Raw genomic sequence first — 15,275 nt, forward strand, 5'->3', positions numbered from 1 at the left:
ACTGCAGCGAATTATCAAATGCAGGAGAGAGGTGGTAGGTGCTTTGGGAGGAACGGTTGGAGAAAGGGCTGGAGGGAGGCAGCATGTCTGGCCTTGCAGGAATAGGCCTTGGGCTATTGATGGTGATTCTGCCTTCCTCTTGTGGGGTTCTAGGAGGTCAGAATATGTGGCCTCCTTGTCCTTTTTGTAGATCTCTGGTGTTGTTTCTATTACCAAGGCCACATTTTCCAACTACTGATCCTTCATCTTTGTTTCCAACCTCTGCATTCCAATCACCAGTAATTATCAATGCATCTTGATTGCATGTTTGATCCATTTCAGATTGCAGAAGCTGGTAAAAATCTTCAATTTCTTCATTTTTGGCTTTAGTGGTTGGGGCATAAATTTGAATGATATTCTTATTAACTCTTTTCCTTGTCTGTGTATAATATTATCCTATCACTGATAGTATTTTACTTAAGGATGGATCTTGAAATGTTCTTTTTGATGATGAATGTGATAACATTCTGCTTCAATTTGTCATTACTGGCATAGTAAACCATAAAAAACAAAAATAATCCAACTCACTGCTGTCGAGTGAGATTTGACTCACAGTGACTCCTATTTGGGTTTCAGAGGCGCCATCACTACGGAAGTATATTGCCCAACCTTCCTTTTGAGGAGTGGCTGGTGAGTTTGAACCACAAGCCTTCTGGTTAGCAGTCAAATGCCTCAGGCACTATGCCACCAAAGCTCCCCATGGTAAACCATATGATTGCCCAATTCAGAATGGACAATACCAGTCCATTTCAGTTCACTAATGCCTAGGATAATGATCTTTATGCTTTTCATTTCACTTTTGACATCTTCCAATTTTCCTAGATTCATGCTTCATACATTCCATGTCCCGAGTATTAGTGGATGTTTGCAGCTATTTCTCTCATTCTGAGTCATGCCACATCTGCAAATGAATGTCCTGAAGGCTTTATTCCATTCACATTATTAAGGTTGACTCTCCTTTGCAGACACAGTTCTTTCCTAGTTGTATTTTGAGTACCTTCCAATCTAAGGAGCTCATCTTCTAGCACTATATTAAATAACGTTTCACTGCTATTCATAAGGTTTCCAGTGGCCATATTTTTCAGAAGTAGACCACCATGTTCTTCTTCTTAGCCTGTCTTAGTCTGGAAGCTCCACTGAAACCTGTCCATCATGGGTGACCCTGCTGGGATTTGAAATACCAGTGGCATAGCTTCTAGCATCACAGCAACATGCAAGCCACCACAATACGACAAACTGACAGATGAACAGTGGAATTTAGCTGTGTTGTTGTTTCCGGAAATGTTCTTTTTGATGGGGAATGTGACAACATTCTGCTTCAATATGTCATTCCCAGTTAAGAAACCATATAATTATCCAATTCAAAATGGGCAATACCAGTCCATTTCAGCTCATGAACGCCTAGGATAGCAATCTCCATGCTTTCCACTTCATTTTTGACAAGTTCTCATTTCTGATAATCGTGCTGCAAGATGAGCTGCTCAGGTTGGAAACCACTCAAAATACGGATAGAGAAGACCTCCTCAAAGTAGATGGTTTTGTGTAGATGATTTCTTCCCCCCACACCACCCAGAAAAGCAAGTATTTAATTATACCTATTTTTCTCTTTGACCCCTGGGGCAGCAAGTGCAAATTAACTTTAGTTTGAAGATAGAACTTCAGCTTATCAAGTAATTTTTTCTAATCTAAGTCTAACATAGTAGCTTTGGATTAGTTTTAAGTATATATAATTAAAGTTTTAAATGTAACCATCACAAAGGAAATCCTAGTAAACTATGCCCTTCAGTATGAAGCACTATGTAGTCACTCATATAATGTCAGGGAAATTCCACCCAGTCTGGCTACAGAGAAACCACATACAGGCATATCTCATTTTATTGCCCTCTGCTGTATTGAGCTTCAGAGATACTGTGCTTTTTACAAATTGAAGGTTGTGGCAACCCTGTGTCAAGCAAGTCACCAGTGCCATTTTTCCCACAGTATTTGCTCCCTTTGTGTCTCTGTCACATTTTGGTAATTCTCACAATATTTCAAACTTTTTCATAATGCTATTGAACACTTAATAGAGACTTGACTGCTAACCAGAAGGCTGGCGGTTCAAACCCACCAGCCACTCCTCAGAAGGAAGGTTGGGCAATCCTACTTCCGTAGTGATACTGCCTCGGAAACCCAAGGAGGGGTCACTATGAGTCGGGGCCGACTCGACGGCACATAACAACAACAAGTGTAAACATAACTTTCATATGCACTGGGAAACAAAAAAATTCATGTGACTCGCTTTACTGAGATACTTGTTTTATTGCAGTGGCCTGGAGCCGAACCTGCAATATCTCTGAGGTATGTATGCCTGTACTGACTCTCTGTACAGTGTACATTTTTCTTCATGCTTCAGTTGTTGGGGTAGTTGGTTGTTTGAACAGGATCAGAGTAATTCTGAAGGACAGTAGGATGAAGAGCTCATAGGTTCTGGCTTAGGTATGCCAGGATTCAAATTTTACCTTTGCAAGAATGCTTCCAAGTGAATGAACCTCCCTGAGTCTCATTTCTCTCACCAGTGTGGTAGTACTGCCTTCTTGGAAGTTGTGGACAACATGTGTATGGAGTACCCAGAGCATTGTAGGTCCTCAATTAATGAGCACTTCCCTTCAAATTCAGAGAAGCCCAGGACAGTATTTTTCTCAGGTTACAATGCTGTAACTTCTCCACTCTGGCATCAAATTATACCCATTCATAGGGCACTGGAGTATGGAAAACTCTCTGTGCCACACAGCTGAAAGGCATCACCTTTCAGAGTCAGAGTTAGGGGTAAGGTGGAGAATGACTTTGCTGATAAATGGACAAATTTGCTCCCAGCTCAAGTTGCCTGATTGTTCAGTGTCAACAAATTCCTGCTCATGGTTCCCTTGAGAGGTCCTTTTAACCTTTCCTTTCTTTTGTCCTCAGAGAAACAAACAAAGCAAAACCACCCAAAATAAGTGAAAGGAATGATACCACTTTATATGACCCAATCCAACAATGTCTGGCTTTAATAATACAAATATTAATTATATTAATGATACAAATATTAATCCCTATCAGAAGTGAAACACATAGACTTTGTCATATAGTTTGTCATCCTAGGGTAGATTAGCAGTGCCTCGACCCCCCTTTGAGAACTTCAGTCTTCAAATAACCTGTCAAAATCATTATTAAAATCTTCTGTCTGTTGCCTTATTACATGAATGTGTCTTGCATGTGCAAATCCTGCACAGCAATAGCAGAAGTTTGTGTGGGTTGTAAAAGCCATTAATGATTTGCAGGAAGTAGGTAATATTCTAAAAAGACTTTCTTAGTCACATAGTTCTTAGATTGAATCATTTAAACTTGAGCCTTTAGGTATTTATGTTTTATTTTGGATAATTTTGGGGCAATTAAGACACAGGAAGTTGCAGGTGTTTATTAAACTTTGGGATGAAATCATAGGAAAGACAGATGCACCATTGCTACATCCCATTTGGTCTCCATTTCAGAGTGTTCTCACCTGTCATGTTTGGCAGATGGTTTTTCTTGAAGTCCCTATGCCCCTACAAACACACACCATGTTTTGAATTAAACTGGAGTGTTGTTGTTAGATGCCATCATGTTTTATTTGTTACTTTTAATATTTCACTGTGTTTTAGGTGAAAGTTTACTTAGCAAGTTAGGTTCCCCTTTTTCATTCAGCTTGTTCGGTGGCATTGGTTACAATTTTCACAATGTGTCAGCGCTCTCATTATTGTCACTCTGTTGCTCTGTTTCCATTGTTCTGGTTTCCTCTCCTCCCCTTCTCACCTTTGCTTTTGGTAAATGTTGACCTTTGGTCTCAAATAGTTCATAGTTCAAGGGAGCACATTATTCCTGGGTGATACCTTTCTTTTACAAGCCAATCTATTGTTTGGGTGAAAGGTGACCTGCAGAAATAGCTTCAGTTCCATAGTCCAAGGTTATTTTAGGGTGACAGTCTTGAGGGTTCCTCTAGTCTCTGTCAGTCCAGTAGGTCTGGTCTTTTTTAGGAATCTGAGTTTTGTTCTACATTTTCCTTCCATTCTATCCCAAGACCTATTTTTTTTCTGGCCAGAACGGTCAGTAGTGGTAGCAAGGCTCCATCTAGTTCTTCTGGTTTCAGGTTAGGAGAGGTTGTGGGTCATGTAGGCTCTTAGTCCTGTAGATTAGTTTCTTCTTTGAGCCTTTGATTTCCTTCATTGCCTTTTGCTCCATACTAGCAGAGACCAATTGTTGTATCTTAGCTGGTCACTTGCAAGATGATGAGACCCTGGACACTATTCACCAAACTAGAATGTAGAATACCTTTGTGAACTATGTAATGCCAATTAACTAACTTATCCCCTGAGACTGTACTCGTTTAGACTTTAGTTGGAGTAAGTCAGGTTAATATAAATGTCATTTCTGCCAAAGAATACACTTGCACTTGATTTTATATATTTTGGTTTACCTAAATTAAATTACACCAAATTCACGAAATTAAAGGAACTCCTTACAGCTGTGGTTTAAGGCAAGCAGTTATGATTAGGACCCAAAAGGTTGCCCCTTTAAAGCATAATTCCACCTCTCCTTTACTGCCCCCTCCCCAATCACCAACCATGTTGAGTCTGGACTCCAGAAATGCTTGGAGCAAATACCAGTGCCACTGGAGGAAGATTTGTGTGGAAGAGGCCCCAGAAATTCCAAGGCATGATGGGGTGTAGAGAGGGTTATAAAACTCAAAAAAGCATTTTTTCATAATGGAAGTAAGAAACTTAGTACAAACCTTTTCTTTTGCAGTCCAGCGTTTGTATGGGAAACACATAATTGTGGCAAAGAGTAGAGTCCACCTCAGGCTTGATGACTGGGGGTCTCCCTGACACTTGGGGTTTCGGCTCCAGTTGTTCCTTTTCTTCTTCATTACATAACTGTTCCGATTGTATCTCCCGCAGTTTTTTATTTTTCAGTTCTTGTGGACTTTCGCATTTGGCATAGTTCGCCAAATTCCGGTTCCTTGGAATCTGCAACATTGAAATAAGCGTTTCTATTTCACAAGTACAGCGCCAAGGGTTGTCGTACAGGCGCAGATAGCTCAGGAGAGGCGTGTAAATGAAGGCCTCCTCCGTCAAAACTTTGATCTGGTTGTGCTGCAATAAGAGGGTGGTAAGTTTGTTTAAACCAAAGAAAGCCTCACTCTCAATTTTGGAGATCTCATTCTGTTGCAGATCCAGGCTCTTCAGCTTTTTAAACTTGGAAAACATGTTGTTCTTCAATATGCGGATCTTGTTTCTGGCTAACAGCATGTGCAACAAATCCTGGGGCCAGCCGGGCAGCACATAAACTAGTTTTCTTTCCTGGCAATCTAAGTACTTCTCGTGGAGATAAGTGTACACTTCACAGGGGAGGCCTGGCGCGTAGCGTTTTACCGGGTTGGAGCCTCTCCGACTGCCTGCAGCCCTGCCCTGATTCGCGCGACTTCGCGTGCCCCCGGGGCTTGCCCTGCGGAGCTCAGCGGCTTTACAGCAGAGCAGCAGGATTACAATGGTAACCACGCGCATCCTGACATCCAGCTGGCCCCAGTAACTGGGCGTGACAGGTGGTGCAATGCAAGTATTCCAAATCCAAGTTTGAGTAATCTTAACTAATGCAGTTCAGGAACAAGGAGACCCAGCGGGGGTACGTGGAGTTCCTGGGTTGGAAGAGAAAAAGAATATTAAAAGTTGTTAAGGACCACAGCAAGCACAGTGTTATTTTTTAAGCAAGGGCCTCCCCCAGATAATCTACTTCTGTAGTGATACCGCCTGGGAAACCCAAGGAGGGGTAGCTATGAGTCGATCCACTTGACAGCAGTGATGTTACCTACAGATAAAGACCTGTAGTTGATCATCTTAAGAAATGCAGGGAATTCCTTTCCGCCCTGAGATGAGCAGAAGTGGGACTGAAATGCTTGTCCTCTCGAGCTTGCTTTTCCTTTCCTTACTGTTTCCCAAACACCAACCATGTTGACTGTGGGCTCCAGAAAGGCTCAGAGTAAATTGCATTGTCCTTGTCATTTCCTGTGGGTCTTGGCTTAATCTCACCTGCTCAGTGAAGCCTTCTCTGACCACCCTATTTAAAATCACATCTCCTTCTCTTCATCTCCTTTCTGATTCTATGTTTCTCCATACCATTTAAATCACCTTCTGTCAAAGCAGAGATGCTCCTTCCTTTGTTGACTGTCACTCTGTCCCTACTAGAATGACTTCAGTAAGGGCAGGATTTCTATTTTGTTTGCTGCCATATTTTCAGCACCTGTAGAGCTTCTGGCACATAGTAGGTTTTCAATAAATATTTGTTGAATTTATAAATGTATAAATTACTCTTAAGTTGTTGTTAGGTGCCACGGAGTCAGTTTCAATTCATCGTGACCCTATGAAAACAGAACGAAACAGGGGTGCCCCCGCCTGTACCACTTTCAGAATCGTTGCCGTGCTTACTCTTAACTGGCTATGCTGTAAGAGCACTTATAAACTTAATTATATTGATCTGGTAACCTATTTATTTTTTTTTTTTTTTCCTGTACTGATGACATCCAAGACCAACAAATTCTTAAGAATTGTATTTGTTTTCTAAATTCTGAAAGTATTTCTGGTTTGCATTTATTAGTTAGGACATATTCTATTCTTGGCAAAGGAAAAAAAAATGCTTAATATGGATTTATAATGAATAACATTTCTGTTGTTATTCGTGTGGGGCTATGTGGTTATAAGCAGCAGATGTTTTTTTCTATCCATTGTAGCAGTCTGAATGCTAGGATCACCTCTTGCCTGGAGTTTTCCTGTTTTATGGGGTCTCTTCCACCTAGAATGCCTTCCCCCATTTTTTGCCTAAGGAATTCCTCGTATTCACTAATTTTTGTGCCCTCCCCTGCTTGGATTTGGAGTTGCACTTAATACTGTCCAGACTCAGGGTCTGGATTGTGGAATCTTGCTGTCTAGCTCTTTATACATATGGCTTATATCCTCTGTGAGCCCATAAGCTGTGCAGTGCCTTTCAGATCTGGAGACCAGGGTGGAGCCCAAGCTCTGCACTTGCCTCTGGCCCTAGAGCTATTCAGGCACTTAGTCTCTCTAACCCTCCACTTCTCTGTCTGCTTTTCATTATATAAAATTGTATGTAATTCTAACCTGAAAAGTCATAAACAAATATTGAACTCTATTAAAGATGTGCATGCTGAAGTATTTACAAGAAGTGTGCTGATGTCTGCACCTTATTTTGAAATTCATAAAAATATAAGGCAGTTTGATAGAGATACTGAGGGGTGGATGGATGGGTGGATGGATATGTGATAAAGCAAAAATAGTAAAATGTTAATTATAGAATCTAGGTGGTGTGTATGTGAGTATTCATGGTACAATCTTTTCAACTTTTTTACATGTTTGAAATTTTTCATAATAAAATGTTGAAAGAAAACAAAAAACAAAAAGAACAAAGAAGGCAGATGGTTTTCTTCAAGTTTTTCCAAGCTAAAAGCCTTCAGTCTAAACTATTTTTCCAAAAGTAGTATTTCCTTTTCTCCCCTTCTTCCTATAATCTTAAAGCAATAATAAATGTGTATATATTTTAATTTTTAGGCCAAAAGAAACCCCTTTTCTGGGAAACCATATATTTAGAATAAATTACTTGCCAAAATTATTGTTTATTTTCTGATGAATATGCCACATTGAGTGTAGGATTGGAAAACTAAGGGTAAACATTCATAATATGTTGTTAGTGATGTGTAACTTGTTTGATTTAGGCCACTGTAGAAATTTGCAAGAGTTGAACGTCTCTGACTGCACAACCCTCACAGTAAGTATAAGAAGCTGATTTTTCTGTTGTTTATATAGATTCAGACTTGCTACACTGGAGTGCTAAATATGCAGAGCTTTAATCAAAATACATGCCTGCGTGTTCATTTAGGACTAAATGTGGAAAAAAGCAAACTGTGTTAAACATTCGCATGAAATTCTATCACATCTTTATATTGTTATTATTAATCTTTTAGCTATATGCCCAATTTTGGAGCCTCTGGAAAGTGGAAACTATTCAATAATTACACAAACATGAACTAGGTTTATGTTTAAGGGCATGTCTGCATGAAGCAGAAAAAGTGGGCTCTAGCAGAGACAAGAGGCTCATTTTAGTGGTCTTCATGGCTATCATGGAAATGAACATATAATTCTAGCCACTTCCTTCCTGACCCCTCCCTCTAGTCTTTCCCTCTACCTCCAATCTGACTTCCATCTTGTGGGCACACGATACTCTCTAAAAGGCAGATCTGACTACTGCACTCCCATCGTCTATAGTACTGGATAAAGCCAAGGGTCTTTAACATTATTGTACCATGGAGACCTTCTGCGGTCTTGCCTCCGCCTCTCTTCCCATCCTTATCTCACTGCAGTTCCTGTTTACACATCAGCTGTCAACCACCACAACCTTCTGTACTTTCTTAGCTGCAGACACCAAGCTGTCCTTTGTGGTTCTGCCTTTGCTCATCCTGTGCTCTTTGCTCAGAATGCCCTTTCCCTTCGTCCTCAAGTAAGTAACGTCTTGCGATGCTTTAACACTTACTTTAGGCATCACCTCCTTGAGCAAGATGCCACTGGCTCCCAGGGCTGGGTTCACTATGGCTCCTCTGGTTCCCATAATGAGTGTCTTGGACCACAGGGTTTCTGCCTCCCCCACTAGTCTAATGGCTCAAAGGACAGTGGCTGTGTCTGATTGGTTTTGACAGTTATAGCACCCAGCACAAAGCCTGGTATTTGGTATATGTTGGATAATATTTGTTTAATGAATGAAAGTAAATGGTGAGGTCTCATAGGCAAAGGACAGCAATGGCTAGAACTGGGACTGCATCTGTGTATGAGTCATTATTAACATCACAAGAGTGATTCAGGATCAACCTAGAGAGACAGAGAAGGTATGAGGAGAATTTAGGATTGAACCTTGGAAAACACTGACCTTTAGGAGCAGGCAGAGGAAGAGGAAATAGTAAGTGATAGTAAGAAGGAACAGTAAGAAAGTAGGTTGAGAACATAAACATCACAGAAGCCAAGGAAGTGAGTTTTAGAAGGAAATAGGGAAGAGGTAAGAAAATAACTGAGCAGTGTCTCCTGTATTTAAGAATTGGAAGGTAACTGGTGACTTTTGCTAAAATAGTTTTGGTGGGATTTTGAAACAGAAAACTGATCGTAGTGAGATGAGGAGGAGTTGAGAGGTGAGAAATTGAGGCATTAAGCATACACTGATCTTTCCAGAAAAGCAGCTAAGAGAGTGGCAGAAGGAATACAAGGGCAGGGAAATGGAAACAGGTTTAGAAGCTGATAGGGAAACACTTGGATAAGGACATAAATGGTGGAGCTAGTCCCCAGGGGAATAAGAGGGACTATTCCCAGCCTGACAGTGTCATGTCCCTCCAATTCCACCAACACTAGCATCACATCCAAACACAAGTGAAAAGATACTTCACGAATTGGCCCCCTCCTGCTATGTCTCCAGACTCATCTTTATAGTTCTTTCTTTCAAATTTCTATTCCATTTAAAGACTGAATCACTCGAAGTTGCCAGGACATGACATATTGTTTAGTTGTGTTCTTGTATCTGTTTTTCTGTCTTTCTGGAATGATCACCCTTCTCCCCTACCCTCCCATCTCCACCTGGGTTGCTCTTATAGCCCTGGTGGTGCAATGGCTAAGAACTCAGCAGCTAACCACAGGTTGGTAATTTGAACCCACCAGCCACCCCATGGGAAAAAAGACCAGCAACTTGCTTGCATAAAGATTACATACAGCCTAGGACCTATAGGACAATTTTACTCTGTCCTGCAGGGTCGCCATGAATTGGAATAGTCTCAATAGCACACAATAGCATTGAGACATAATTTACATACCATACAATTCACCAATTTAAAGTGTATAATTCAATGACTTTTAATATGTTTACAGAGTTTTGCAGTCATCATCACAATAAATTTAAAAATATTTTCACCGTCCCCCAAAAGAAATACTCTGCCTATCAGCAGTGATTCCTGATCCCTTTCCCAAATCCTTCAACCTTATGAAATTCCATTCACTTTTTGACATAATTGATATCTCCCTTTCCCAAGCTACAGGAGCTCTGGTAGCATAGTGCTTGAGGCACTTGACTGCTAACCAGAAGGCTGGCGGTTCAAACCCAGCAGCCACTCCTGGGAAGGAAGGTTGGGCAATCTACTTCCATAGTATTACTGCCTCAGAAACCCAAGAAGGGATCGCTATGAGTCAGTTCTGACTCGAGGGCGCATAACAACAACAACAACTGTGTTAAAGATATTGTGCTAGGTGTTATACCAAAAAAAAAAAAAAAAAAAAAACAAAAAACAAACTCACTGCTGACGAGTGGAATCCAACTCATAGTGACCCCTCCTTGGGTTTCCGAGGTGGCATCACTACGGAAGTAGATTGCCCAACCTTCCTTCCCATGAATGGCTGGTGGGTTTGAACCTCCAGCCTATAAGGAATTGAAAATAATGAATCGACTTTCAGCTCCTACCTTCAGGGAACTTCAGTTCCAAACTTGAGTTGTTGTTGTGTGCCCTCCAGTTGGCCCTGACGCATAGTGACCCCTCCTTGGGTTTCCTAGGCGGTATCACTACGAAAGTGGATTGCCCAACCTTCCTTCCAAGGAGTGGTTGGTGTGTTTGAACCGCCAGCCTTCTGGTTAGCAGTCAAGTGCCTTAGGCACTACGCTACCAGAGCTCCTTATACTTGAGTAGAAGATCATATTCTTTAAATTTGGCTTTCTAAGAGAAAAGTAAAAACAATGCCATCTGTATTGAATTTGGGAACATCACAGAGTCTTTTCCAACTTTGGTGTCTAATAGTACAAAGGGCTGATAATTTTATCCAGCTACATTTTACTATTTTTTTCCATCTGAGACATAGACCTGGAGACAGGCTTACATTTGAGGAGCTGGGTAACATTCATTTAAAAAGCTTTCATTTCTAAGAAGCTTGCCTTATGAAATGTATTACATTCAGAAAGATTCAAGTGCATTGTGGACAAATTTATAAACCATGCTTCAACATTAAAAGACATTAATTTTGCATTCCTGTGGTCAAACATTTGGGGACTGAATTTTTAGTTCTTCAATACTGAGAATGTGATTGGTTTGAGCTCATATAGATGCCCAAGCTCTTCCAGACAGGTAAATGCAGAGAACAGTTTGTTTTGCCTCCTTATCTCAAACAGAAGGTCCTACAATGGGAGGCTTGGAAGAGGTGTACTTAGCCCTTTCAGTGATGGGGGAGATTAGATTATTGCCATAACTGTGGAGAGCAACACACATTCAAAGTGGCGTGGTTGATTGCCATCTTTGAGCAGGGCAACAATGTCTCCGACTCTGTGAGTCAAGAGATTTGTTTGCTGGGCAGTGCATATACTACTCTTGTTTTCTAAGAGGGAGATTAAGTCTCTGGATCTTGTCGACTTGTGATTTTTCCCATTCTTGTTATCATTCCAATATACCCACGTGTAACAAATTTAGGTCCACCTGGATTCACTTCATCAGCCATGACAGAACCAGGCAACACCTGTTCAAAGCCCTGGTTTTATTTTCTCCGGGGCTGCCTTATAGTTTATCAAATAGCTTTCTTCACTTTCCTGTTCTTATTTGCATTTTCACTGTCTCTTTCAACAAGTGCACAAGCACTGTGATACTTGATCAACAAACTTGTTACATATGTATGTGTATACACACATACACATATATGCACACACATAGACACATAAACATGAAATAGTGGTTGTGTATGTGTGAGTTAAGTGTGAGTGTGTGTATACACACACACACATATACTCACACATGCACACATATATAACCCTTTCAGTGATGGGAGAGATTAGATTATTGCCATAACTGTGGAGAGCAACATATAAGTATTATACTTTATATAAGTATTGTTTTGGTCCTCTAGTGCTGCTCTAATGGAAAATATACCACAAGCGGATGCCTTTAACAAACAGGAGTTTATTCTCTTACATTTTAGGAGGCTAGAAGTCTGAGTTCAAAGAGCCAGATCTAGGGGCTGGGTGAAGGCCCCTTGACCTTAGGCTTCAGCTCTGCCTCTTGCTCCTAGTCCATTATAGCTACAGGTGTCTCTTAACTCAAGCAGCTGCTGGCTGCTGAGGCTGGCAAACACAAGGTTGACAAGTAAAATGCTACAGTCCCAAAATTATCAAGCAGCACAGCAGGCCACTAGTTCAAGTCCAGAAACCGTCTCAAGATAGGCAGGCAAAATGCAGGATCCAGCTATGCCAAAAAAGCTCAAGATCTTTCTCAAAGATCACATCCCTAAGGCAGCTACTCAGCTGCTCATATTAGATTCCACGCTGCAGCTGATTACCAGTCTCATCATGGGAAGTAACTACATGCAGCTGCCCAGTTACTCATAACCAGGCCCAGCACAGTTTACACATAACCTTAACTACCACAACTATATATATTTATATATATATATAAATATGGACTCATTTTTTAGGAAGTCCAGTTGTTGAGAGTGTTTACTTTCCTGTCTTTTGGAATGATTTTAGTAAGTTTAAAAACGGACCAGTTTAAATCCCTTGCATGCATCTGAAGGGTCAGGAGTGTGTGACATTTTGACAGTTGAGCTCAAAATTCCTCCCACAGAGTTGAACTTGCAAGGGTTCAAATTTTAATGAAGTGTCATTATGATGGAATGGGACAAATTTATTTTTAAAGAAAAGGAAAGAAAGGAAGAAATGAAGCTTCAAGCCAAACCACTGGCTTCTATTTAATTTGATTTACAATTAATATATATATAAAAATGAAGAGACCAACTCTTGTATATGTTTTTTTCTGAGACAGCAGAGAGATGATGGGAAAATAGCAAAGTCTGCTAGTGTCTGATAATATTCTTCCCTTTATTTTTATGTAGGATGAATCCATGAGGCACATCTCAGAGGGCTGCCCTGGGGTCCTGTATCTCAATCTATCTAACACAGCTATCACCAACAGGACGATGCGACTCCTGCCAAGGTAATGCTGGTGTTACTTGACTTACACTGAAAATAATTATGCAACTCTGAGCTCTGACTTGCTCTTTTAGAAGAAATCAAACAACAGAAAGCCAATCTGTTTCATTGAGTTAATTCCAACTCATGGTGACCCCATATGTTATGTAGTAGAACTGCTGCACAGTTTTCTTGGCTGTAATCTTTGCAGAAGTAGATTGCGAGACCATTCTTTCATGGCTCCACTGGGTGAGTTAGAACCTCCAACCTTTAGGTTAGTAAACAAGGACAAACTGTTTGCACCACCTAGGGACCTTTTGGTTGTGCTCTAGAATTCTCCAAAGGGAGTATTCCCTCCATCAACATCTTACTGTAACACCACTAACAAGAATCCTGCTTCCAAGTCCTCAAGCTGATGCTGCCTTCTGCCTCATTGATGGACCAAGTTTGAATAACTGGGCTTCTGCTTCAGCCTATGTTTTTGTGTCACTCTGGTAGCAATGTGCCCAGTAGCTTGAGTCAAGCCCTACCTGTCTCCTTCTGATTTCCCTTCTCGGGCATTGGAGCCTGGCCCCTAGATCCCAGTCTGATATCTGGGACCTTGTTGCAACAGAAGAACACCAATATCCTTCCAGCCTAGACTTTGAGCACTTCTTTCCCCAGATTCCCCATGGCCATGTTCTGTTTACCTTTGGGATCCCCTCTATCTCTAGGGGACTTTTACCGGTTGTTTTTTTAAAATTTATGACAGACACATAAATTAATCCAGACACAAATGTTGTTTCTCATTTAAAGAGAAGGAATGGGACACAAGACATCCCCTAGAGTTGACAGCATATTCAAATGTATCATAAGTTTTGGTCATTCAATTACTCTTTATTTTCACTAAGGAAAGAGTAATGAGGAAGAGTATACAGTCACATTGGGAGAGATTCAGATTTGACATTGGGAAAACGTCTCAAACTACTGTGGAAGAGTGAACCCTTTTCTGGAGCATGATTTTTTTCTTTTTTTCTTTTTTTTTGAGAGCCTTTGAAAATGACAGCGAGGCATGTGGAAGAGGTTAAAGAGAAAATTCTGGGTGGTCATTTCCCTTATCTCCTGACTCTACTTCTACAGAAGTGCTAGCCTAAAGTGGCCCCATTTTTTCAGTTTATCCTGTTAATTGGCTTTCCATATTTAATTTAGTCAGGTCTATCAAACCTTTCATTGAGATTTCCTCTGATAATTTCAAATGTAGAAAGTCTTCTTTCTAGTCATTTGATACATATTTACTTTTTTTTCTTCTTATATGTTTTGTGGTCAAGAAATGTGGACTGAATAATCAATTATTACAGCATCATTTATTGAATAAGCCTTCTTTCCTCAAGGGATGTGTGACACTTCTTTATATATCTGAGATTCTTTATAGGCAGTAAATACTCACCTCCTAATATTTTCTACCCATTACTATTACCTATGCTCTTGAAGTTATTTATGTCTATTGTATCTGCATAGTGAAAATACTAGATAAAGGGAGCTGCTGGGCCTCTCTTCCCAACTCCCTGTGCAGTGGCTTGTCCTTGGTAGCATGGAATCAGTCAATACGGAGTGTTCTACATCACAGAAACTGCAGCTGCTGTATCTCAGGGCTCAATTATTGTTTGGTTGATTGTTTAGAACTGAGAAAGTAACGGAAAAAATAATTAGTAAAATAGATTAAATTTAAAAGTTGGTCAGGTTTGTAGCCACTATGTGGTAAAAAGAATAAAAAGTGAGAAACTATCCTTACATACTAGAAAAATAATGTCTGACTCAGCAAAAAAGACATCTTTATTGTTTTATTTTGTCTAATTAACTTAAATGAACATATTTGTATTGGAACTACACTCATTCTTAATTACAGCCATAGGTTGCCTTCAGATACAAGAATGTTGGCAAAAATCAATGAAAGCATTTTGTGAAAATGAATTGACTATTTGGAATTTACATTTTATTAGTATTTATAAAATGGTGTACTACACATGCTTTATTAAGATTTTAAAACAAAAACCCATGCCATAGAGTTGATTCTGACTCATAGTAGAACTACTCCATAGGGTTTTCAAATCTCTAAATTTTTACAGAAGCAGACTGACTCATTTCTCTCCCATGGAGTGGCTGGTGGGTTCAAACTGCTGACCTTTTGGTTAGTAGCCAAACTCTTTTTTTTTTTTTTTTTTTTA

General features: G+C 40.2%; 2 protein-coding genes across 2 annotated transcripts in view; one reads left to right on the plus strand and one right to left on the minus strand.

Moving 5' to 3' along the window:
* Positions 1-5,597, minus strand: part of LRRC17 (leucine rich repeat containing 17) — a 31,244-nt gene extending 25,647 nt beyond the window's left edge. The window contains exon 1 of the mRNA XM_007944636.1: positions 4,826-5,597. Within this exon, the coding sequence (XP_007942827.1) occupies positions 4,826-5,597 (772 nt within the window). The remainder of the gene's footprint in view (positions 1-4,825) is intronic.
* Positions 1-15,275, plus strand: part of FBXL13 (F-box and leucine rich repeat protein 13) — a 304,871-nt gene that overhangs the window by 143,951 nt on the left and 145,645 nt on the right. The window contains exons 8-9 of the mRNA XM_007945197.1: positions 7,817-7,869; positions 12,996-13,096. Coding sequence (XP_007943388.1) covers positions 7,817-7,869; positions 12,996-13,096 — 154 coding nt within the window. The remainder of the gene's footprint in view (positions 1-7,816; positions 7,870-12,995; positions 13,097-15,275) is intronic.

Source organism: Orycteropus afer, unplaced genomic scaffold (assembly GCF_000298275.1).
Source record: "Orycteropus afer afer isolate SDZICR_OR568_19922 unplaced genomic scaffold, OryAfe1.0 scaffold00007, whole genome shotgun sequence".
Classification (NCBI taxonomy): Eukaryota; Metazoa; Chordata; class Mammalia; order Tubulidentata; family Orycteropodidae; genus Orycteropus; species Orycteropus afer.